The sequence below is a fragment of the Mustela nigripes genome, chromosome 13, assembly GCF_022355385.1.
Source record: "Mustela nigripes isolate SB6536 chromosome 13, MUSNIG.SB6536, whole genome shotgun sequence".
Taxonomy (NCBI): Eukaryota; Metazoa; Chordata; class Mammalia; order Carnivora; family Mustelidae; genus Mustela; species Mustela nigripes.
In genome coordinates this window covers 60,582,091-60,608,593 of record NC_081569.1, presented here as the reverse complement: position 1 = coordinate 60,608,593, position 26,503 = coordinate 60,582,091, and the positions used below count along the sequence as shown (strand labels likewise).

Genomic DNA, 26,503 nt, shown 5'->3' with positions numbered 1-26,503 from the left:
CCATGAAGTAAAACCAACAGATACTTGGAGAACAACAGTGCAACAGACCCCGTTCCCAGAGAAGCTTAGTTTGAATAAACAGAGTCCCAAATTTCAAGCTCTGGACTGTTTCCCAAACAAAGGGGCAGTGATAAGAGTCCACAAGCCCAACTTTAGATTCAGGAGGTTGACGGAGAGGTTACAGAAGTCAGACTGAAGGCTTACTTCTACCAATGTTTTTTTATTAGTCAAGAGATGAAAAACACGCAAGTGACAAATGGAAGAGGGAAGAGTGAAGGCAGAGAAATACAAATAGCCCCAAAGACATTCAAAATATGGGCAAGAAATAAGATAGTGACTCAAACTGACCCAACAGGGGAAACTTGCCTCAAATTACAAGCAGAGGGAGGGGAAAGAAACTTGGAAAGCAGCAGTGTTGTTAGACTTTGAAATAAGTGAGACCAAGCAGATGAGGGATAGCTCTGCAAGACGACTTAAAGCCTGAAGAGGCTGGACTATTTTAGACAGCAAAGGAGGAGCTGGGCTGGGGAGAGAGGAATCCTCTCTCTCCAGTGAGAATCACTTTGAAAGCTGAGGGCAGCTGCAGGCACCGGAAGGAGAAATGAAGCAGAGATCAAAGGAACAAAACCAGGAGAACACCTCACACTTTTCGTTGGACACCACCTGTTCTGAGAAGCTCAAGGCACTTTACGAGCCTTACTTGAGGAATAAGTCAGAGATAGAAAACTCAATAAAGGGGTGCCTGGGTGACTCAGTTGTTAAGCGTCTGCCTTCGGCTCAGTCATGATCCCAGGGTCCTGGGATCAAGCCCCACATCGGACTCCCTACCCTGTGGAACGCCTTCTTCTCCCTTTCCTAATTCCCCTGCTTATGTTCCTGCTCTCCTTATCTCTCCCTCTCTCTGTCAAATAAATAAATAAAATCTTTAAAATTAAAAAAAACTCAATAACAAGTTGCTCAAGGTCATTCACAAAGGCTGGTAAGGGGCATGTCTTTGGCCCACAGGGGCCCCATACCCTTCGCCATCTACTTCTAGGTGGGGAGACCAGAGAGGGTGTATTTTTTTTTAAAGACTTTATTTATTTATTTGACAGAGAGAGAGATCATAAGTAGGCAGAGAGGCAGGCAGAGAGAGGGGGGGGGAAGCAGGCTCCCCACTGAGCAAAGAGCCCAATGTGGGGCTCAATCCCAGGACCCCAAGATCATGACCTAAGCCAAAGGCAGAGGCTTAACCCACCAAGCCACCCAGGCAACCTGAGAGAGTGTATTAAACACTAAAAACCCTTGGTTCCTATGAATGCCAAGGGAAGTGGGTAGTGGAATGGTGACATAAAAAACTGGCCAGGACTCAAGAGACATTATCATAAAGTTTCCTATTCCTGCCCACAGAGGAAATTCCTGCTGATCTGTCTTAGTAAGGCAATTATCAGTTCCTCATATCTGACCCTGCAAAAGGGCAGTTCTCTCAGACCTATCTCTGACATAACACTTTACACAGCAATTGGTCTAAGAGACAGTGGAGATAAGAACTGCCCAAGGAGAACAGTATATTCACTGGGCTAGCTTTCTATACTCTCAAGAAGTCTCAGTGAGGGGGCACCTGGGTGGCTTAGTCGGCTAAGTGTTTGACTCTTGACTTTGGCTCCGGTCATGATCTCAGGGTCATGGGACTGAACCCCACATCCGGCTGTGCTCAGTGAAGTGTCTGCTTGAGAATCTCTGTCTCCTCTCCCTCTGCTCCTCCCCACATTCATGCTCTCTCTCCCTCTCTCTAATAAATAAATAAAACTCTAAATAAAGTAAAATAATTTTTTTTAACTTTTAAGTCAGAGTTGTAAATGAAGTATGAACCAGCATTACCATTCTACAGAATCTAATTTTAATTTTATATTTACCACCACCAGTAAGGTGTTTTGGGTTTTTTTAAAGATTTTATTTATTTATTTGACAGCAGAGATCACAAGTAGGCAGAGAGGCAGGCAGAGAGAGAGAGGAGAAAGCAGGCTCCCTGCTGAGCAGAGAGCCCGATGTAAGGCTCGATCGCAGGACCCTGGAATCATGACCTGAGCTGAAGGCAGAGGCTTTAACCCACTGAGCTACCCAGGTGCCCCAGCAAAATAATTTTTGAAAAAACGAATAAGAAGAAGAAGCCTCGATGAGTGCTAGGGTATGAAGCCAACAGATTTCAGGTCCTAGCACTTAAGCCACAGGTTTGTAATCCAGCAGCAGGCTTCTGGTGGAACTTAAATTATACACTGCTCTGTGGGGAGCCTGCTTCGCCCTCTTCCTCTCCCTCTCTTTCTCTCTCTGTCCAATAAATAAAAAATAAAATCCTTAAGAAACAACTACCAAACCCTACCCCAAGAGGAAACCTGGGTGGCTCGGTCGGTTAAGCGTCTGCCTTCGCCTCAGGCCATGAGCCCCAGGTCCTAAGATCGAATCGCTGAGCAAGGAGCCTGCTTCTCCCACTGCCTGCCATGGCCCCTGCTTGTGTGTGTGCTCTCTCTCTCTCTCTCTCACAAATAAATAAACTCTTAAAAAACATATTAAAAAACAATTTTAAAAAGCTCTACCTCCAGAGCCTCTGATTCCAGATTGCTAGGATGGGGCCCAGGAATGTGTATTTTTTAAAACACTGCAAAAGTGTTCTGTCTCCTGCTGTCCTGACTCCTCCCCCAAGTCAAGAGACATCCAGCTCAAGCCAATGATGGCTATATAAATGCCCTGGAAATGAATATGCTTTCCCAATACCAAACAGACAGATTAAAGGGTCTCAGTATTAACACCTGGACTCAAACACTGAGCAAAAGCTAAAATTAGATTATTGCCAGTTTTTTTCTCTTCCATGAAAATCCCCTACAAAAACTCTTCTTAGAGCCGCATATTAAAAGGCTCAAAGCACCACCATACAACCAGACATGAGAAAATTTGGGGAAAAAATGAGAGAGAATGCGTTAAACTCGTACCCATAAAAACTGAGAACTAGAAGAAAGCTACAAGTCATCTCACCCATTGTTTCCGGAGAAATAATAATACATAACCCAGAGTGGACAAACGGCTATTAGGGAGGAGGAGGTTTTCAAAACCTCTTCATTTACTTTTTTCAAAATCTAACAACTCTCTAGCACAGGCAATCCTTTTGTATCCCTAACTTAAATCGTGCCTGCTCGGCTTCATTCCATTTCTGTCCTTTGTTAAAAGAGAAAAATGACCCAGCTCCCTCCACATAAAAATCTGCCAGAAATTTTAAGAAAAGAGGGGGAGGGCTAGCTACCCAGAGCACACACATTTCTGAGGCTGAAAGCACAGCCTCTGCTGAAAGGCAAAACTGACAACTGTAGAGAATTTGAAGCTGAAGCATGTTTACAACTGATAACTTTGAGTTACATTTCATCAACGCTCAGCAGATTTGGCAATAAAACGTCAAATTACTCTTTTCTTTTTTTTTTTTTTTTAAAGATTTTATTTATTTATTTGACAGAGAGAAATCACAAGTAGATGGAGAGGCAGGCTGAAAGAGAGAGAGGAAGAAGCAGGCTCCCTGCCCAGCAGAGAGCCCGATGTGGGACTCCATCCCAGGACCCTGGGATCACGACCCGAGCCGAAGGCAGCGGCTTAACCCACTGAGCCACCCAGGCGCCCCCTAAATTACTCTTTTCTAATTCTATCTCACTGCAGAGACTTCCCTCCCTTAGAGAAAGCTTAATACAAATCCCAGCTCTCAATTACCCATTTCTCAATCAAGACTCTCAATGCCATTTCTACTTGGCTCTCATTCCAGCTTTTAACCATATTTCAACCATATTTTAACTAAGTCTCTCCTGAGTTAAAAAGTCTTTAATTAGCACTCTTTTCTGAATATATGCACCCCCTCTTCTCACTTGTGCCCTTCATCCCTAACGTGGCTGGCTACATCTCTACTTCTTTTTCAACATTTTCATATTCCTAATTCCAATTTTTCTTTAAAGACATCACAAAACTCCTCCTGATCATCTCCCTTTCTTCTGGAATTCCAAGTTTATTCCCACTATATCTGACACCATTAAAGTGTTTTCATTCACTTATGCACTTAAGATTTACTGCTCACCTTACACTATACTAAACAATGTGATGTAAAAGAAATAAATAACATGACTCTTGGCCTTAAGAAATGAAGGCATACATAAAAGAGCAATTAGAGATTGGTTCCAAGGTAGTGGGGCTACTCAGAGAAGTCCCTGTGGCTGCAGTAAATATAGAATTGGATGTAAAAGTAAGGGGAGAGGACGCCTGGGTGGTTCAGTTGGTTAAGTGGCTGTCTTCAGCTCAGGTCATGATCCCAGGGTCCTGGGATCGAGTCCTACATTGCGCTCCTTGCTCAATGGGGAGCCTGCTTCTCTCTCTGCGTCTGCCTGCCTCTCTGCCTACTTGTGATCTCTCTGACAAAAAATAAATAAAATATTGTTTTGTTTTTTTTTTTTAAGTAAGGGGAGAATTTGATGAAAAGGCTGCTTTAGACAGGAGGAATAGTATGACTCCAAGCAGCAAGCCATCTGAGGTAAAAGCTGCACAAAGGCCCTCTGTCACTTCCTTCTTTGCCCGCCCCCAACCTCAAAGGCAGATGTCTTTTGGTCGTCAAATTTTACTTCAGCATTAGTTATCCATGAATCACAAGCTTTCTGATTGTTATCATGATGACCCACAGCCACCACATAGTAGAGCAGCTCACAAAGCTTTATCATCAGGTCCTATGTGGATTACTACAGGATAGGCTTTTAGAATCATCTTAAGTCAAGAGTTCAGTGAGTGTGGGGGGTCAGGCATCTGTAGGGTCCTGGGCACACAAAACCAGCAACTACTTTTGGGTGCTAAAGATAGACACCAGCACTCTTGCTCTGTCAGACTACTCAAGGGTCATTCAACTTCAGCTAAGTATTTCCTTCATTCTCAGCTCTAGAACAAAGCCATTTAAAGCAGTCTGAAACACTGATTTTCTATTTGAAAACAGGGATGTTTAATGGTGATGCCAGAGGGATACTCTTTTTCACTGTTTTCCTAGAGAACTTCTCCTCTTCTCTTGTCTCAGGACTCATAGTTCAAGCATCCCCACCTCTGTGAAGTCTTCTCTAATTCCCCTAAACTGACTTAGGTTCCCTCCCATGTGTTGCCCTTAAGACCTTTATGCTTACTTCTAGGACAGCAATTAAACATACCAAGTTGTAATTATTTGTTTCTATATCTGACTAGCCACAAGCTCTTTGATGGCAAGGATGTTTTATTCGTCACTGATTCCATACATAACAGGCACAGAATAAATATTTGTTGAGTCCTTTAATGATGAATGATATGGGAAGTTTTAAAGAATGGCAACTGTACCTTCTGAATTCCATTCCAAAATTATAGTAAGTATTAACACTGAAGAATAAACTCCCATTACACATTTCTACTACCTACAGCATTCTTGGTCAGAAAAAGAGGCCAAAACATATGAGAAGATTGCTTCAATAGTGGTAGTCACTGTCAAGTTACCAGCCAAGAATAACAGAGCTTGCAGTACTAAGAATGATCCAACACAGTAAATGAGCGAAGACAGTCAAATCTAAGTTAGTTTCTAAGTTCCAGGATCATTCTCCTACTTCTGGAGAATATGAACAGTGAATTCCTATTAGAGTTCTTAGAAAGGTCACCAACTCCACTGCCATGAAACCTTGTGGCTAATTTCAATTCAATATGACCTCTGCTGGAATATACAGGAAGGCTGTTCTCCTTCTGACCACATTGAAGTAAGGTTCTGTTAAAGGACAGAGATATGAACTAAGCCTTCCCGGAATCCTTCCATGTTGTACATGAGCACTCTAAATTATTCCTCATTGGCCCTACTCATCCTCTGAAGAGATACAGGCAAGGCAATAAAATGCTGCTGTTTCCAATGCTTCTCCCTGTAGCAATCCTGTACTGCACAAGGCTACTGTGCATATTGGCTGCTAATATTACACAAAAGTCTACCTATTCTATGAGAACAAAGCCCTAGGTTCCTTAAGGGATTAAATAAATTTGGTCTACTTTTCTAATCCCAAAGTTGTGGGGGCTCAACGAAGTTGAAGAAAACATAAGGACCTACACCTGGACAAGTGAGGGGATGGAAAAGGACTGGCCTCTAAGCAACTTCTGGAGTGTTGGGTTGGGGGTGTGTGTGTAACAGTGCTAGGCACAGAATGAGTAAGACAGGCAATGTTCAAGGACAAACCAGGAGAACTGTTTTGCTGGCAGATACCTGGCTCCTTGCATGTTATCATTCCTTGGCTGACCAGAGGCTCCAGTTAAGTTAATTTAGGCTTCTTGAAGAGACAAATTTGTTTTGACCCCAGGCAAAAGCACTTAGCAAGCCAACTCCTCAAACTAGGTGTTCTTTCTGCTACTTCTGTCTTGCATAACCTCAGCCATGACACTAACACCTGCAGCTACCTTAGTCACAATTTAGCCCTTCACAGGGTATATGGTCCCACTACTTTATCCAAAATGGGCTGAGTCATCACTTATAAACTGGCTTCCCCAAGCACAGTTTTAGTTTGTAGCAAAGCTACAAGTGAACCCGGGTTGCTTTTCTCTTATTCCTTTTCATGGAGAAATCTCAGCATGCCCACTCCTGCTGCTCTTTTTCCTTTAACCTAAAATGAAATCTTTGCTTCCTTGAGGAGCAGAGATGGGCACATTTGATCCTTTAGAGCCGACAGGAGCTCTTGGTTCTTCTCTCTCCCAAGAAAAGAGGAAGGTGAAAGAGGAACATGGAAGAGAAGATGGGAGGACTGGAAAGGGGTGCCTCCCAATATTAGGACTCACCTTGGAGCTGAGATCCTCCCGCCGGTTTCCTGCCTTACTCCTGCGTAATTTGATGGATGGGGATCGCAGCAGGTTCTTGATTCGGCTGGTAATGGTTGACCCTTCCACAGCCATCATGATGAGGAGCACCCGGGGACAGATCCTGGCCCAGTCTTGGGACTTGTCTCAAAAGCGGCACTGCCTTCCCACTCCACAGGTCCTTCCAGTATGCCCTCCCACTGACCTGAGATGGCAGAGGCCACCTTACCTTCTGCCTAGCCGTGTCTGCAGCTCTTATCTCTAGGCATTACCCTCTCTCTGCTCCTCACACCTGCCTTCAAGCCCTGCGTGGTTTCTTACGTCTGAAGGACAAACCCATGAAAAAGAGGGGGGGAAAGGCCTGAGCTGCAAAGAAATACCAGGCCCACGCCTGTCAGAGGCATTCAGCTAGAGGGATGGGATTGGCCCTAGTAGGGCTTGTGGTTGTTCTGCTCCCCGTTAATTCCCAACTGTTTCCATGGCAACTGCAGTGTCTAAAGAAGGAGGCCGCCGAGGCCACCGAAGAGTCCGCCCAGGGCTTGGACACCTGAGCTGGCGGCCACAGGGACACTCGGCGCGGCGGGGTTCGCAGTGGCCCGGCAACCCGTTCTGCCACGGGAGCCTCCCTCCCCCACCCCCGACCCTCCGGAGCTCGCTCTCCGCAGGGGCCCTGGACCCTACTCTTTCACCTCCCTCAGCAGCCCCAGCAACTCGCCAGCGCCCCCGCTCGGGCTCAGCCTCACCAGCCCCAGGGCGCGGGGGGCACCCCGCTCACAGCGCCCTCAGGCATCGCGCTCGGCGATTTCGGCTCCGCAGCAGCAGCGGCAGCAGCAGCTATGGTGGCACGAGCGGCTCAAAACGCGAACTACCGCCTGGGCCAAGCTACAGGCTGGTGAGGCGGAGCCGAGGCGAGTGGGTGCGGTCTGTAACCAGGAGGGCGTTCTGAGAGTGGACCAGTAAGGCTTAAGAGGGCGGAGCCAATGAAAGGGCCTAAGAAGCAGAGATGGGACTCGAAAACTAAGGGTTTCGCACAGTGCAGTCGCGGGGAGCGCTCCTAAAGGAAGGTCACCAGAACATGGCTTCAGAATTGAGAGAACCAGCCTTTTATGGTATTATGAGGCCCGGTCCTCCAGAGAAGTGCTCTTCCCAGAGCTCCAGCAAGACGGTAACCACGCCCCCAGGGTGCAGCGGTTGGCATTTGAAAGGCCCGGGGGACCTTAGCCTTAACTGACTCCTAGCTCACGATTACAAGGTTGAGGTACAGCTACAAGGCTCTGCGCCCATCGACCCCAAGCGCTGGAATTTAAAGCGGTTAGAATCGTTTCTGCTCGCCGCCTCCCCCGGCGCTTTGACCTACGTGAAAGGACTCCCCTAACTCTTTAGATAATAAGTGTTTTGAACTGGGGGCAACCTGATTGGCCATGATCGAAAAGGGGCAGGAAATGATAGCCATGTACTGAGCTTTAGATATGTGAGGTAAGTGAATGCTCCTGAGATACATTTCTTTAGGCTCCAATATCCCACCGCACTCTCTCACCTAGCTGACAAGGACTTTGTTGATCCAGATTTTTACCCTGTTTTCTTTCAAAAATTTTCAAAAGTTTTCCCTAGTATCGTTACTTTGGCGAGGTCACCATCAAGCTTGCTTTCACTAGATTTAGTGGTATAGTCTGAACTTTCTAGCTCATTGTGGGGGAGAGGAATGCAGCGCTCGCACAGAAATACTCTTTACATATTACTTCTTTGGTGTCTCAGTTTGTTTTCTAGAAGCCCTCTGGCGTCATTATTACTTCAAGATGGCCTATGAAAAGGTTAACATAAGCCAAAAGACTTGGGCCCCAGACGGTGTACACTGCTATGTATCTTGTCTCACCCTATCCAAATCTTTCGAACCCCTGGGGGAGATGACGCCTTAGCAAAAGAGGTATGTACTTAGGTGTATTATAGCCATGTATTAAAAACAAGATCTGCAAAGCCCACAAGTTGAAACAAAAGTCATCTCCTAGACAACCAACTGGCAATAGCTAGGAGAGGCATGAGGCTTCCTTCTCTTCCACCACACACTGCAGACATAATGGAACATAAAATGGGATTTTCCATTTATTTCTCAAATCTGAGGAAGTAGGCAAGGGTCAGCCAGAGTATTCAATGGAAAGTTGGTTCCTTCAATTCCTTGCCACTATTTTATCTCTACTGTGGGCGGGGGACAGGGGGAGAAGGAAGCAAATGTAACACTAGTAAATGGTGCCACCTGCCGTCCTTGCTTGTGTGCTACATGGCCCAGCAACTGCCCACCTCTACCCTCGGTTGTCCCTAATTCTCTCCACATTTTTGCGTTCTCTAGTGGTTTTCTCACATCCCTTGTGGCCAGACGAATAGGTTTACAAAGTGTCATTGGTCATTTCCTGTCCTAAGTTAAGTTAGCCTGGTTTATCCCCTTAGAGAAAATGTTCCCCAAATTACTGTCATCTGAAGTTGTGGAGGCAAATCCAAGCTCCTTTCATTGTCTAAAATGATCTGGCTGAAAAACTGAGAACAGTGTAATGAGATATTCTAAGTCTAGAATCTGCGTACTTCCAGTCTAAGATCCCAACAAAAACCATGTATCTTTAATTCTTCACCATTTAATCCATTTATTGTCTAGGTTACTATGCAGCTTTTCAGTATGGGAATAGGCTGTCGGCTGTTCCCATGCTTCATGAATTATTTCCTCAGAAAACAGTAATCCTAGGTCGTGTGAATAAAAGCGCTATTCCCTTTTCTTCAAATTAATTGCCAACCCACCCTGCAAATGCAGTTGACCCTTATGTAAGTATTTCACCATCCATACACTATTTCACTTTTTATTCTGCCTGTGTATGTCCTAAACATACATGGTTGTCATATTCTAAAATGTAGATGTCTAGGAATAGATGCATACAATTTTGCACTATATTCATTAGACCAGATTTTTAAATTCACTCTAGGCTTAACATGCAAAAAGGTGCAATTCTAAGATCCTAGAAAACTAACAGGCTGGAGTAAACATTTGCTCATCAGTTCAAATATTTATTGAGCACCTTCACATGCAAGGCACTGTGGACAGCTGAGATCAATGCTTGCAGTTGGAAACAGGATGGATCTCAATGCTTCCAAGACTGCTTTCCTATTTAACATAATCTCTTCTAACAGCAGTTTGCAATGATGTAAGAAATTTAGTAGAGCTTAGATTTGTCTCAAAATACCCAACCCATTCCGTGGTTCAGCCTTCTCACCCTCCACATATGCCTCCATCACACCATTACTCAATGCTTATGTACCTCTGTAGAGCAGGTAAAGCATATTTAATATACTACAGACATGCCTCAGTTCAGAATTTATATCAAATTATTCCCCTTAGTTCTGAAAATGCATTTATTTTTGACTGAACCTTTTCTCCAAATGGTAGTGAGAGTCTATGTACCTCAGCTTTAATTTTCTTTGTATCCAGCCATTCGTGTTCATGTAAAATTTCATTAGAGATAATACAATAACATGAAGATTTGATGCCCTCACAAGCATTTTCTTTGAAATCAACAATTATGTGCAAGAAATGTACTGAGATTCTTGGTTATCCATCATTCTCCATGAAAGTACCTAAAAAGGTGCTGCCTATTCTACTCTGTGCATTGTTTTTTAATCTGGGTGGGAGGAACAAGGGTTATCACCATTTTTCAAACCCATCTTCAAAGTGCATTTACCTCTCTATTCACCTGATCCCATTCAATTATCTTAACCAATATAATTGAGAGAGAGAGAGAGAGAAACTACTACTAAACACTGTCCCAAATTATATATGGATTATCTGCTTTTCATTTGTGTTCAAAACATTTTCAAACTTGTTACAGAAGGGCCTGCCAGGTATTTCCTTCATAGTTCTAGGGGGAAGAACCCTGAATTTATTATACATTTACCCAAAGTAATTTGCATCAAGTTTATAATACATAGTACACAGATTTCATGTTATCTTCATCTTAATGTCTGAAGGACCCCTTTAACAAAACTTTTTGTAAATCCTGATACTAGTTAGTAAACATGTACTTTGCTTCAAGAACATTTATTGTCCTTAGCCCCTCAGACTGTTTGTCTCCTTATTCTCTAATGTAACTGGTATACCTTGCACACATTAATATTACGAGACTAGCCTTTCTTCACTCTAAACTTCTTGAGACAAACACTTGCCATCAATTTGTGTAAAATTTTGAAGTCTCCATGTAAAATATGCTACAATTAGCAAAGATCTCCCCCAAACGGCATGTCAGACACTTTGAAAACAGCAAGTAATTCCTATGATAAAACTACTTCAGTGGCACCTCTCTCATAGACTCAGGGCATTAAATTTCTCTGCTCCAACTCAGCACAAACCTCCCAACAAATCCTGCTTTAATTATTATAACTGATTTATTTCAAGTTTATACAGTCTGCCTTCCACTCACCAAACTTGTTCTTACGTTTCTAAAAAAATAAGTCATTTTTCAAAAGCAGAAAAGGAAAGATATATATTTAATATATAAAAGAAAAGGCTAAATCTGACATAATTATATTCTTAAAAACATTCCATTTATTTACAGATGTATAAAAAGGCGAATTATTGGTCTACTGAGATCATGCTTCTTATAGTGTTAGGGTGAGAGCTCACTATCCTCCCAATTCCTCAACTCCTCTCACTCTTTCATCTTTCATAATCTTTCATAATCATACATGTCATTTTCATAGATCAGTTTCTCCTGGGGTAAGGTTAAAGGGTAGGAGTTTTTGGAGATTTGAGATTTCTGTCAAGACTGCAGGACTATTGTAAAGACGGAGCCCTCCAAATTAGCCCTCACAACTTAGTAGTTCTAAGAGGTCTTGAAAACGCCATTATCTTGGGAGTTTGTAAAGACATCTGCAGCCTTCCTTAAACACGTGGAATCATCTCTTATTTCCATCTTTGTACATCTCTCATGTCAACTATCTTCCCATCAAGAACTGATACTACCTGTTTATCTATTTTCTTCTAAAAAAGGAAACAGTGTTCAGAAGCAGAATGGTCCTTCTTTTCCTGAGGATTATTCAACTCACTTGCCTTCTCCTTGGCTGACCCTCAAAAGCCCTAAGAGCCTTGGGACGTCAGGAGGAAATGTGAGGACGAGACAAGCAAGTTAATAATGGGAAACTGCGATACCTGGATTAAAGTACTAAGATCTCCAAGGACAATTATTAGCAGGGGAGACAGGTACTGGACTCCTTGGCTAAGGCATTGAATGAAATCTGCTGGGTAAAGAGGACTGGGAGGGATAATGAGAAGCTGAGGGGCACTCATTACCTACTTCAAGCTTCTTCAAGAACCTTTAAAGGAGGGAAGGTTGAATGCTGATGAGCAGGTCTAGAAAGGCAAGTAGCACAAAACCAACAATGAATTTGCTCTCACTGTAATTTGCGGAGGAAATTTTCCATGCTTTTTCAATCTGCTGATACCAGAGTTATGAGAAAGGGAACCAACCATGTTAGTACTAATTCACTGGCTAGAACCATTCCAAAGCTGGTCTCACAAACTATGTCTGAAGATATGCTGAGTGGGATTTGGCATAAAGAAGGCAAGGGGTGGGGGGATGCAGAAGAAACAGCATCACCTAGGCACAGCCCAGGCACTGGAAGCTCTTGTGTTAGTGTTTCACAACACAAGCAAATCCTGTCAATGAAGACAGAACAGGGGTTACATTCCAAAATATAATTATTTAAGAAAGGCAAAATGCAGCAGCTAAATCCCAATCTATACATTTTCAGAATAGTGATTCTTGCCCCCAGGAGTTTCCAAGAGACCCCTCAAGTGCACCATGATTATTTACAAACTAGATAGGAAACATCATTTCTATACTCAATACAAATCTCATCTTCTAGGTTGAAAACTTCAGCCTTTGAGAAATCTATGAAAACAACTATACAAAAATATAAATATCTTTATCTTTACAGGCTGTCAGTCCTTCATACCCTGACAGCTAATGAGTGAAAAAGCTCTACAGATCATTGAATCCATGGTAGCAGATAATAAAAAATATATCTCGTGATTCAAATACTGCCTCATTTCCCTGGTAAAGAGTGCCTACTGTGACTTTCCTTTTCTTTACATCCTGTGCAGGTAATAGTGAATGAAACCTTCAAGCACCAGGAGGCTGGTTTGATTTGGGAAACATCCAGCCCCACAATTTTTTGTTTTGGCCACTGTCTCTGGTCTGGGCAGGGAATGCTTTTCATTTTAGCTGTCTTTTGAGTGATGTGATTTATGAAAAGGGGAGGGCTCCCTCTATGCCTATCTCCAAAATATAAATTCCAGGTAGAAATCCCTGGTACTATGAAATGTCTTTTCAACACCCAGACAGTAAGGAGGAACTAGTATTTTCCTTAACATCTCAAAATAATCACCTTAGTATTAAAAGTTAAAAGCATTCCTACTTTACCAGAAGGCTTGGGTTTATAATTCTGATTGAAAAAATAAGGGAATGGAAGCTACTTGGGAAAAAGAAGAGAAAATTTTGCTGAATGACACAAAGTGTTTCACTTTGGTATTCCATGGTACCCATCCTCTCTCCCACTACTCTTAAAACACCAACTAAAATCTATCTCTTCTGGATCCCTTTGCACAAGTGCATCACATTCCTTGGATTTCAGACTTAAACCACTTAAAACAATAGCTATCCACTACAGTTCAGCCCATAGCAACTCCAAAGTCTCAAGCAGCTTTTAATCTGGGAGGGAAGAACTAGGAACCACTATGGACCTAGAGTCTTGTTATGAATTCCTTAGGTAAGAGGGGCACCTCGTGTTCAGTAATGGATCACATCTTCTTAGAGAGGATGAGGAGACCCAGCACCACAAGTGAGGTAACACATTTTAACATGATCAGAATTTCATAGTAGTTATTTCTAATACCGAGGTCAGCACCCTACCCCTCTTTCTCTACCATCCATCCACCGCATCAAAGTCAAGGATCACAGTTCCATGACACAAAGAGATGCCTATAGAGAAAGGAGGTTTCCCTCATAGCCTGGCTTCTGCCTGAGGACAAGTAAGTTCATTTCCCTGCAGAACTTGGTGAGGCCCCAGAGTTGCCCAATTTGGCCACAACAGGTGCCAGTGTAGGCATCACCTTGCTCTCCCGGCATTCCTGGTCATTCCCTGTTAAGTTCATTTTGTGTCCAACTGATCCAACTTTGGCAGCTACAGGTGCCAAACAAGGCATCACTTTGAGACTCTGACCATCTGCATCACTAGAGGGATTAGCTACTTTTAAACCTAGAGGTGCCAACTTTGGCATAGGCCTCCACAAAGTATCTGTGGTGCTGCTGTTTTCTAGGCCAGCCTTCATGTGTAGGACAGGAGGTGAGGACACACTTTCAGGCTCTGCAGGGACACCAGAAGTACTCTTCCCTCCATCACTGGCTTTCCTGTGGGGAAGGAGGGAATCCTTTATCTCAGAGTCAATAACAATCTTAAGGACATCTGGCTCAGAGGCTGGTTCAGCAAGTTGTTTTTCATTCTCAGAAAAGTCATCATCTTCCAAGTGCAAGAGGAGAGGACTGACAGAGTCACTCTCCCCTTGTACATCAGGTAACTCTTTCAAACCAGTTCCCAAGTGGCCAACCTGGAAAGTTGCTCGGTTCCCAGGAGGAAGCTTACTGATAAAAGCCCGTCGAGCATCCCCTGTGAACTCCGTATCCATAGAGCTGGGCAGTTCAGCCAGGCTAACAGAGTCATCATTTAGTTGCTGATTAAGAAAGGCAATCTCATTGAGCAAAGAAGTCAGTGTCTCATCAGTATCATCCTCATCTTCCATGTTAGTTAGCAGTTCACTGGGATCCAGCGCTGCTTCCTCTATAGCAGATGCTACCTTTCTCAGTTCCATCTCTATACTTGAGTCTTTGAGATCTTTCATCTTCAATTTATGAAACGTAGACTCCTTTGGCTTCGGTTTCTCCCGTCTAGATTCACACTCTTTCCATTTATATTGAATACCTCTCATTTCACCAGAAATCTTTTTGGGTAAGAACTCTTGTGTTTCTTGCATACTGGAAACATCAACTATCTGTGGAAAACCAGAATCTTTATTCGCCAGAAAAACTGGTGTTGAACCCAATGCCATTCTGCCTTCTCTATGGTTGCTTCTGGAAGAGATTCTACCCGAATCTTCAAAGGAGTTATCTTCATTCCTGATAGTACTTTTCAGGTGGTCAGATGGCTTGCCATCAGGAACTTCATGAGGATATTTGCTGCCACCCATATCTCCCAAACCTCCCTCTGTGGCCAATGATGTCACATTAACAATTCTTGGCATCATAAATAAGTCGTCATTTTCTGGGGGAGGGAAAAAAAAATGCGTTTAGATCTACAGTGGTAAGCATCCCTCTCTCATTCATACCCAAAGACCAGAGTTCTGAGAGATTTAGTAGTCAAAATTCACCAGTTTACTTTTTAAATTTTATTTTTATTTTTATTTTTTAAGATTTTATTATTTTAGAGAGAGAGAGAGAGAGAGAGCGCACTCAGGATGAACGGCAGGCAGGGGGAGAGGGAAAAGCAGGCTCCAGGAAGCCTGATGCAATGCAGGGCTCAATATCAGGACCCTGGGATCATGACCTGAGTCGAAGGCAGACACTTAAATGACTGAACCATGCTGGTGTCCCTCACCAGTTTACTGTTATCAAGAAGATGAAAGGAAATATTAGCTCTTCAAATTATGAACCTAGCTTAACAAGAAAACAGGTAAAATCTAACCAAAGGATTCTTTAACAGTGTTTAAAGTCTTATTTAATTATTTTATAGAAATGCTCCCCAGTTTATTTTTTTATCCTGAGGCAAACTTGTATCTTGATTCTGTTCACCCAAGTAACTGCTACTCTGAGGGTAAAATGAAGCCCTAAGAGGCAGCACTGTAAAAGAAAAGGTGACCCCTCTAGAAAGGGTTTAGCAGTTACTAGTACTGGTAAGGATACCCTTTTACCTTAATAGAAATTTAGGTGCCTAGAACCTAAATCATCAAACTGAGACTTCCTTTTTAATTCTACTCCTTATCCCCAAAAGGGAGTGGTGCTCAAACTGAATCAGGCTAGTAAAGCAGAAGTGCACCATCTCAGATTATAACACAAAATTAATAAATATTTATCAACACCAAAACCTAAAACAATGACTCTGCATCTTCCTTTTACTTTATCTTTTCATGTTTTTCCTACTTAGAAATAACTAAAAATCACAAAACAGTTCCCAATCCCAAGTTTAAAAAAAAAAAAATCAATAGAGCCAAACATGTTATAAAAAGAGGGTCAATTCTTTCCAAAGAAAATGCAAATATAAGAGATCTTTATCATTACAGAACACATTCAAAAGCTTTCTCTGTCACAATGGTACCAGGGTAACTCCTTTTGTTTGTTTTTAGTGTTTTTTTTGTTTTTGTTTTTGTTTTAACCAGGGCTAACTCTTCTCCCTACCCAAAGAAGACAACACTTACAACATACCTGATTGAGCCACAGCACTGGTGGCAACTTGAGGCTTCAGATCTGCTTCCAAGAGAGCAGGAGAAACAGTTACCACTGGTCCTGAGAATAAAGGACCCTTCAAGGTGAGCAACTGCCCTTGCGGAGTCATCACGATGTTAGCAGAGGTGTGTGGAGTGTTAGAGGGTGAGGTATTTTCTGTAAGGAAAATCAGAAATAAGTTAAGGACAAAAGATCTTCAATTATGCTAATATAACCTAGGAGTCTAGGAGATATCCCTAAAACCACACTCTGACTTAAAAGGCCAAGAAGTAAATTTCAAATTTGGTTAGGGACCCTCAACTTGGAATTTACTTCCTGAACCACTTTTCACTGCATAATGGGTTATCTGTGCACTGATTCTCCTAAGGGACAGAACTTCTGTTGAGGAAAACTCAACATGCAACCACTTTTTCATTGGAATGGTTCCAACAGTCCTGATAGTGAATTTAGATAAAGGCAAGCATAATTCTATCCTCCGGCTTGCTTTTCTTATACACCTCTAACAAAGTACAAGTTTCTAGCCCTTAAACTTTGTTTTTCCATCTATGAAATGAGGTGGACTAGACTTAACTGATCATTAAAATTCTTTCTTAGCAAAGTTAAAACTACCTCATTTTAGTATCTCTCAGTACTTTCCTAGATTTCCTGGTTCACACACTGGGCAACGCAAAGAGTAAAAGAGGAAATACTATTCTCTTAATGATATAAACAAGTAATATTAAAGCAGAATAGCCTCATTTCCAAAATCAAGATAGGCGAGAACAGTAACTTAAAACCAATTTACTTTGTTCCTTAATAGCAATTCACTGATAGGCAATTGGATAAATATGGAGTCTGGCTCAACAAAATTAAACTTTTTTTTTTTTTTAATTTATTTATTTGACAGACAGAGACCCCAAGTAGGCAGAGAGGCAGGCAGAGAGAGAGAGGAGGAGGAAGCAGGCTTCCCCGCAGAGCAGAAAGCCCGATGCGGGGCTCGATCCCAGGACCCCGGGATCATGACCCGAGCCGAAGGCAGAGGCTTTAACCCACTGAGCCACCCAGGTGCCCCAACAAAATTAAACTTTTTAAAAATTCCAATTTATTGGGGTGCCTGGGTGGCTCAGGGGGTTGGGCCACTGCCTTTGGCTCAGGTCATGATCTCAGGGTCCTGGGATCGAGTCCCATATTGGGCTCTCTACTCAGTGGGGAGCTTCCCCCTCTCTCCGCCTGCCTCTCTGTCTACTTGTGATCTCTCTTTGTCAAATAAATAAATAAAATCTTTAAAAAAAAAATTTCCAATTTATTTGTCTCAGCAAGACAATTCAACTCAGAAACAAAAACTGCAGGGAAATCAAGAGTTTGAATATAAAGTATGAAAGGATGGCAGCTTAAAAAAAATGATTATTGAAACATTAGGATAACATGACTGCTATCAAAAGCAGGTCTTACATGTTACCATAACTGGTAACTTAAGATTTCCTTGAGTATGTAAAGCTAGAAACTAAAATCTAATGTAGCTAATATTCTTTTTATACAACCTACCTTTAATTCATTTAATTAAATCTAAAATTACAGACAAGAGATGACTCACTCCACTGAACTAAATGATATTCACCTATATTAAGGAAGGCAAAAAATGTCCCTCCTACCTGTGGCCTGGTCTCTTTTTCTGGAAAGAATCAAAGGTTTCCCCTTCCTGTTATTTATAAACATCTGTCCAAGATCTACAGATGATGCAGATCCTTCCTGCTGTTTGCTAGTTCTGGGAGACACATCAAACTCATCTGATCCCATCTTCTTTTTTCTTTTTTGTGCCTCTAGTGCTTGTTGTTTTGCATAAATATACTCCAGCTTCTTCAGGACCACTTCTTCTGTCTTACCTGTAGGTTGATAGGGAATAAATTGTCACTCTTTATAAGACCCCATATAATAATGAGAAATAGAGTCAACTGAAATCCAGTTTATTTAACTGTATTCCCCAAAACTATGGAAGGCAAGAGTGATTATAATTCAGAGGAAACATCCCACCCATTCAAAAGGTTAACTGTTAGCTCTGGGAACCAAGCCATAAACTAAGAAGTATCTGAAATGTCTACTGAGGATTTCTCCTCACTAAAGATGTTGTATTATACTCTTTTTACCAGGTATCATTCACGTATCTCACCTGAAAGAGATGATACTTTCCGAATCAAAATATTCCGTTTTCGAGTCAGAAGATTTTTCTGTCCTATCAACTTGTCTGCCTGATCTGTTAGTCCCTGAATTTCGCTGAATGCCTAAAAACAAAAAATTAATATGTGAATTGATTTGCTCTTTCCTATAAACAGGTAAGGCCTACACAATTTCCTCAATGAAAATATATTAATCTAATGCTTTATAGAAAACTTTATGTCATTTAAAACAATTCTTAATGCTTCAGAAATTGCTTTGTTAAACTGTAGGAGGCTATACTTATATAAGTATACTTATACTTCTAAGGAACATGACTATTTCCAAAGGGCACCACTGAGTGTTTCATAGGTGTTTCTACTACTACAAGGAAATACAAAACATTTTACTTTGCTTAGATTTTAATAATCAACTTTAAAATCAGCACCTAGTAAGTAAAATCTGGTTGCAGTAATTATGTTCTAGATAGACGTGAGTGCTTGCCTTGTACTCCTCCAACTTCTACTTAGAAGCAATTTAAATGAAATTACTGTAGATATTTCAGATTTCCTTTTAAAATGACTGATGACTGGTTTTTTTTTTTTTTTTTTAAGATTTTATTTATTTATTTGACAGAGAGAAATCACAAGTAGGCAGAGAGGCAGGCAGAGAGAGAGGAAGGGAAGCAGGCCCCCCTGCCGAGCAGGGAGCCCGATTCGGGACTCAATCCCAGGACCCTGAGATCATGACCTGAGCCGAAGGCAGCGGCCTAACCCACTGAGCGACCCAGGCGGCCCTGACGACTGTTTTTAAAAACTGTTAAAATACCACCTATGTGACCACCTGGGTGGCTCAGTCAGTTAAGCATCTGCCTTCTGCTCAGGTCATGGGTTCCAGGGCAGACTCCTTGCTCGGCAGTGAACCTGCTTCTCTTTCTGCCTGCTGGTCCTCTCTCTCTCTCTCACTTACACACAAATAAATAAAATGTTTTTAAAAATCAGAAACATTAAAAGTATCCATCTATCTATATATCACTTATGTTGTGCTTTTCACTGTGGTAAACTATTCTAAGGCCACCTCAGTGGTGTAGTCGGTTAACCTATTCGACTCTTAGTTTCAGGTCAGGCTGTGATCTCAGGGTCTTGAGATCAAGCCCTATGTCAGGCTCTGGCTTCTGCACAGAGTGTGCCTAAGACACTCTCTTCCTCTCCCTCTATCCCTCCCCACTGCTTGCTCTTGCTCACATGCTCTCTAAAATAAATAAATCTAAAAGTAAATAAAATGACGGGCAACTGTTAAAACTATGTTAAAATATCTCTTATGTTGTGCTTTTCACTGTGGTAAATCATCCTAAATGCTATGGAGAACACCAATGCTAAAGAGATTGTGGTAAGTAGAGCTAATCAGAGTTTCTGACTTAATCGAAGTTAGTTTAGCTGGTTAAGAACTTGACTTTAGGTGACAAACAGCTCTGACTCAACACGAGGTGTTTTCCCCTTAAGAGATTTGTTGGATGTTCACTAGTCCATATTCGAATGTTAAATACAAGCTCTACTTCAATCTCCTCTTAGGGCGAGGATTCTCTGTCTCATAGTATGTCGAGAAGATTCTCTTAGTCAAATTGTCATTTGTGGGTCATTTATAGATGACACTTACCCTAGTGAGAATGAGACTTTTGGAAACCTTGGAAGAATGAAGCAATCCCAATGTGATCTTCAATTTCTCAAAGAGATCCCTCATTTCACCACGCCGGCGACGCTCATTGGCAGTGTGTGTCCGGCGATAATAAGCAAAAGCTTCTGCTTCTTTTTGTAGTTTTTCACTCCAGTAATCAGGCTTCAGTTTTAGAGGAATTGGTGGAGCCTATCCAAACAAAAGATTGCCACCTGATTATTTCTCATTCGTACTGGCCCTCTACCTCCATCCCAAATGGCAATGTTCCATACTACATACTAGATATCCATTGTTTTCTATCTGTCTATTTTAATAACCTCTTGATGTTGGTCATCTTACTATCAGTCTATCCTTCCTCCAAATCTGGTAACCAACAGTATAAATCACTACGCAGCTCAAATTTCAGTGGTTCTCAAATGAAGAAGACTTTGAAGAGGGAAATCTAAAAACTTACCCATGTAATTTATTATTAAAACTTGTTTTCATGACAAAAATCACATGAAAATTTTCAACAAAATCTTAATTTGTGGAAAACAGGTTTAAAATTTTTTTCTTAAATGCTTTAAGATCTTTTACAATTTGGTAAAGGATCAACTGCCTCTCTTCCTAAATCACCATTCTCTCCAACCATTCTCAGGTGCTATAAGTTTCCAAAATGCACTATGCAATCTCACACCACCCTGCCATTACAAACTGTTGCCTGAACCTATCCCTCCCATCCTATTCTCCAAAACTTAACATGTAAAAGTCATACTTTGCATTTCTTCAGGAAAGTCTTTCTTGACCCTCAGTATGCCTTAGGCTTCTTTCTCTTACTCTCACTTTTAAAAAAATTATTTACTTAAAAAAATAAATAAATAATAGTAGATGCACATAGGGTTTTAAATATAACTATCTGAAGAGCTTTCAATGAAAACCAACTGTTCCCTACATTTGTACCTGAATCCTTAAAAACAACCACTTCCTGATTCTTTCAGAGGCTTCTTCTGGTTCTTAAATCTGTATTCTAAGTAAAGAAAACAGTAATACAGCTTATACTTCTCCATTTTCAATGCTATCTACTTCCTGCTATGCAGAAGTTTTAGCTCACACCACTCTAACATCTCACATTCTTCCTAATATAGACATGTCAATAATTCTAATTCTTCTACTGATCCCTTTGCAACCTGAATATAATTCTACATCAATTTTCCATTTCATCAACACAGTATCTCTCTGTAAAATGAGGACATCAGCACTCATATCCTTCATTTCTTCTTCCCTCTTTGTACTTACATACTTTTTAAGACTGCAAGTAAGTCTTCCATACTTTATTCACAGATTATGAAAGCTTGAAAAAATCATTAACAATGGCTATCTTAAATCAAGACAATGTGAATACTACTCATACAAAGTGAATCATATTTCCTGTCTTCTATAGTTTCTTGGTTTTGTGTTTTTTCACTATGATGTTTCTAACTCCTTTCTGACACTGGAGGCCTTTATCTAACCCTGACAGTATCCCAAAACCCTTACATAAAATCACTGTCTTCCTAAAGTCAAACTCATTGTGCATTAGTATAGTATGGGAAAAGAAAAGATACAAGATACAAAATTATCAAATTTAATTATATAGTAAGACACTACAAATGATTTGCACATAATAATTAGGGGTCAAAATAGTGGCTTGCGTACATAAGGTATTATGAAAATTCTTACATCTGAAAAATGTTTTAGGATGAATGAAAAAATACGGTGATATATGCAAAATGATTACAATCATGTAAATATGTCCACCCAAAACCAGATCAAACTCCAACTAATCACCCAGTGGTTTTTAAAAAGGCTTGAATACCTCAAACCCATATCCATCACTGTTTTATATTACTTAAACTAAAAACAAACAAGTGGAAAATGGTTTAAACAACCAAACTCTCTTCCACGCTTAGCCTAAGTGGGGAGGAGGGGAACCTTGCTTAATTATGGTGCTATGAAATCATACACTCAAATACATCAAGAAAAGCAAAAGAGGGCTCATAATTTAGTGGCTCCTTGAATTTCTAGCCATCATCCAGAGAATTAATTTTTTTATTCACTGAAAATCATGAGCCTAGACAGAAAGAATGCCAGCCTTTTTTCACATCATACAATTACAGTACAGGATTAGTTTTCAAATAAGCACATCAATTTTCATCAACTCTGTACCCATTTTATTTTTTATTTATTTTTTTTTTTTGAAGATTTTATTTATTTATTTGACAGAGAGAGATCGCAAGTAGACAGAGAGGCAGGCAGAGAGAGAGAGAGAAGCAGGCTCCCTGCCGAGCAGAGAGCCCAATGTGGGACTCGATCCCAGGACCCCGAGACCATGACCAGAGCCGAAGGTAGCGGCTTAATCCACTGAGCCACCCAGGCGCCCCTCTGTACCCATTTTAATTCTTCTAAAATATTCTATTTAGTAGTAGAGAGTTAAGAGAGGAAAAAAAGCACTTCAACAGTATAATTTCATGAAGGAAAAAAAAAACTAATTATATTAACCCACTGGCACAAATAACCCTGAAAAGTCATAGCTAATAGAGGAATGTTATTTCAACTGTAATGACAAATGTTATCAATTGCGTTATTGCCATTAAATATATTGTAAATACCTTTCGACTCCTTTCAGCAGCTTTTTCATCTGCAGAGATATGGGTACGGCACCTAGGTAAAGACAATATTTTCCAATGTCTTACTGAAATTCAATAACCCAAGACCTATTTCACTGAACAAAGCCATCCCAAACTGTTTGAAAGTATAACCAGCTTCTTTTAGTCAAGGTCTGATGATATGGGGCAATATGATTTATTTCAACAGTATGCTTTTTCCTCTAAGTATTCAAATAGTCCCTAAAACTGCAAATTACTTTTTCAACCATGAAATATTTCATAGATACAACCTGTTTAAACAAATTATACAATGAACATCTATCTGGGTGTCTACCACTGAGCTCAAGAAATAAAACATCTCAAATATACAGGGAATCTTTTTTCTATTTCAAATTTTTATTTAAATTCTATTTAGTTAACATTCAGTGAAGTACCAGTTTGAGGAGAATTCAGTGACTCATCACTTACATACAACACCCAGTGCTCATCGTTATCAAATGCCCTCCTTAAATACCCATTACCCATCTAGCCACCCCCTCCCACCCTCACCCCCTGCTGCCCGGCCCACGGCTCAGTATGTTCTCTAAGAGTCTCTTAGGTTTTCCTCTTTCCTCCCCATACCATATGTTCATCTGTTTTGTTTCTTAAATCCCACACATGAGGGAAATCATATGGTATTTGTCTTTCTCTGACATATTTCGCTTAGCAAAATACACTCTAGATCCATGCATGTGGTTGTAGATGGCAAGATTTCATTCTTTTTGATGGCTGAAGAATATTCCACTATGTGTGGAATACCACCACACACATCTTCTTTATCCATTCATCAAAAAAATACAGCCCACCCAATCACATTTCCTTCCTCTCCTTTTTCTTGTAGGTGAACACTCTCAAAATGAGTTTTTTGGTTTTTTTTTTTTTAAGATTTATTTATTTTGAAAGAGGGGGTAGAGAGCACGCATGAATGGAAGGGAGGGGCTGAGGGAGATGGACAATCTCAAGCAGCCTCAGCAATGAGTGCAGAGCCAAATGTGAGACTCGATCTCGTGACCCTGAGATCATGACCTGAGCCCAAATCAAGAGCTGGAGGCTTAACTGACTGAGGTACCTGGGTGCCCTCAAAATGAGTTTTTACCTTGCATATCTTTGCAGTTTTACTAGGAATGTACATATCCCTAAATAGAAAATACTAGGTAGCACTTTTAACATTATATATCATGGTATATCTTCATCTGATTTCACTCAACATTACATCTGAGATATTGACAGACACAGTTCTAGTTCAATCATTTTAACTGCTATATAGTGTTCCCTAAGCATGAAGTTTACAAAATTTTTCAGAATTCTAATAATTGTTTAGATTGCTTTCCAATTTTCTCAATGGCAAACAATGTTGCAGTGCATAGTCCCATACATGGCCCCTTGTACCTATGTGTGAACTTTTCCAGGTTATATATACCTAAGAGTAGAATTGCTGGTTAGAAGAAAGGTGTGGAAGTCAACTTCAGTCATATCACACTACTCTCCAAAATGGTTATAACAATTTATACTCCCACCTGCAGTATGTTCTGACTGCTCCACAATTAGACACAACAGTATGATGAGAAATCACAACTTTTGCCAATCTTATGGATGTAAACTAATGAAGTCACTGTGGTTTAATCTGTATATCCCAAAATACTTGTGAGGTTAAACAAATTTTTATGTGTTTATTGGTCGTCCAGGTTTCCTCTTCTGTGATCTGCCTATGATATCCATTATATACTTACCTATTCCCTCATCTTTCTCTTACTGACTTAAAAAATTATTTATATCATTGATACTAATCCTTTGTCAAACATGTACTGCAAATATTTTCCTTATACTATTAATTTGCCTTTCACAGTTTTCATGGTATAGTAAGAGAAATTTTTAAATGTTTAACAATCTGTTCCTTTGCAATTTGTCCTCTTTCTGTGTTGGTTATTCTTTTTTTTTTTTTTTTTTTTTAAAGATTTTATTTATTAATTTGACAGAGAGAGATCACAGGTAGGTAGAGAGGCAGGTAGAGAGAGAGGAGGGAAGCAGGCTCCCTGCTGAGCAGAGAGCCCGATGTGGGACTCGATCCCAGGACTCTGAGATCATGACCTGAGCCGAAGGCAGCGGCTTAACCCACTGAGCCACCCAGGCGCCCCATGTGTTGGTTATTCTTGACCCTTTTATTGTTCCAGCCCATTAAGATGGTATCTTTCCATACAAATGTAGTGATCCAAAGGGGCACATGTACCTGAATGTTTATAGCAGCAATGTCCACAATAGCCAAACTATAGAAAGAACCTAGATGTCCATCAACAGATGAATAGATAAAGAAAATGTGGTGTATATATATATATATATATATACAATGGAATACTATGCAGCCATCAAAAGAAATGAAATCTTGCCATTTGCGATGATGTGGATGGAACTAGAGAGTATTATGCTTAGCGAAATAAGTCAATCAGAGAAAGACAATTATCATATGAGCTCCCTGATATGAGGAAGTTGAAATGCAACGTGGGGGGCTTGGGGGGCAGGAAAAGAATAAATGAAGCAAGATAGGATCTGGAAGGAGACAAACCATAAGAGACTCTTAATCTCACAAAACAAACTGAGGGTTGCTGGGGGGGAGGAGGGAAGGGAGAGGGTGGTTGGGTTATAGACACTGGGGAAAGTGTATGGTATGGTTAAGTGCTGTGAAGTGTGTAAACCTGGTGGTGATTCACAGACCTGTACCCCTGGGGCTAATAATACATTATATGTTAATAAAAAAATTAAAACAAATTTAAAAAGATGGTATCTTTCCATTTATTGACTTGATCTTCAATGTCCTACAGTAATTTTATAAAAATTTTACACAGCTTTTGTTAATAATCCAAATATGTTTTTTTCTATTATAAATGGTATTTTTTTGTTTGTTGCTATTGTTCAGAAAAATCAACTTTAGTATAATCAACGTAATCCAGCGATACTGCTAACCTTAAGTCTAATTAATTACATTGTTAAAAGATTTAAACTCTTTCAACCTTAACCAACAGGCAGCTGAAATAGTCTCCAAATAGCTCTGCAATGAAGAAAATTATTAGACCTATGTCCCCATCCTGAGACTTTCTCAGCATCATCAGGGATGAAGAATTACTCTTTCTGAATTACTCTTTTACATGGTGGTTAAAAAGATAACAGGAAAAGCACATCTGGCACAAAATAAGGACTTCTATCTTATTTCCATCAATCTCTCACACCCCAATCCCTAAAAATTACAAGGTTTACTAACACAGAAAATGGAATAAATTTTCCTGAACATACTCTATTTTCATCTCATCTGAACACATAAAAATTGCCCAACTGTATCTCACCTGTTCAACCAACAAAGTAACCAAATTCAGAATTTAATGCCTATTCTTAAAAGACAAAGGAACTAACTTCTGTTGAGTATAGTCCACTTTTGTGTCAGTTACCCTAGTCACATACATGATCTTATAGAATACTTCAAATTAGGGGTATTTTTCTCATTTCACAGCTAAAGAATCTAAGACTCAGATTAAAGACTCGCCCGAGGTTAAACAGCTACAAACAGAACTACTATTTTACTATCCATGTGTCAGGCTCCAAAAGCGTAGGTTATTCACATTCACACATGGTCTTCTAGCAATAACCAAGGCAAGTTAATTACCTCTGAATTCCAGCTCCCCT

At 40.6% G+C, this 26,503-nt stretch overlaps 2 protein-coding genes and 1 long non-coding RNA gene across 20 annotated transcripts in view; 1 reads left to right on the top strand and 2 right to left on the bottom strand.

The window, feature by feature from the left end:
* Positions 1–7,696, bottom strand: part of MAPKBP1 (mitogen-activated protein kinase binding protein 1) — a 51,271-nt gene extending 43,575 nt beyond the window's left edge. Inside the window, exons 1-2 of one of the 3 annotated variants that reach the window (XM_059372597.1) lie at positions 7,581–7,696; positions 6,820–7,160 (exon numbers count right to left, since the gene is read on the bottom strand). In XM_059372597.1, coding sequence (XP_059228580.1) covers positions 6,820–6,936 — 117 coding nt within the window. In that variant the 5' untranslated portion in view covers positions 6,937–7,160; positions 7,581–7,696. Of the gene's footprint in view, positions 1–6,819 lie in introns of all 3 variants that reach the window. The other 2 variants (XM_059372598.1, XM_059372599.1) reach the window with 2 other exon arrangements.
* Positions 7,697–7,791: 95 nt separating this feature from the next.
* LOC131999658 (uncharacterized) lies at positions 7,792–16,377 on the top strand. Its single transcript, XR_009399084.1, has 3 exons — positions 7,792–8,002; positions 8,593–8,761; positions 16,298–16,377. It is a non-coding gene; the product is annotated as an uncharacterized LOC131999658 (long non-coding RNA).
* MGA (MAX dimerization protein MGA) overlaps positions 11,341–26,503 on the bottom strand; it is a 172,258-nt gene continuing 157,095 nt past the window's right edge. For all 16 annotated transcript variants that reach the window (XM_059372573.1, XM_059372576.1, XM_059372572.1 and 13 more), the window contains 6 exons: positions 22,796–22,847; positions 20,151–20,357; positions 18,511–18,622; positions 17,996–18,226; positions 16,344–16,520; positions 11,341–15,186 (listed from right to left, as the gene is read on the bottom strand). In XM_059372573.1, the coding sequence (XP_059228556.1) occupies positions 13,907–15,186; positions 16,344–16,520; positions 17,996–18,226; positions 18,511–18,622; positions 20,151–20,357; positions 22,796–22,847 (2,059 nt within the window). In that variant the 3' untranslated portion in view covers positions 11,341–13,906. The remainder of the gene's footprint in view (positions 15,187–16,343; positions 16,521–17,995; positions 18,227–18,510; positions 18,623–20,150; positions 20,358–22,795; positions 22,848–26,503) is intronic.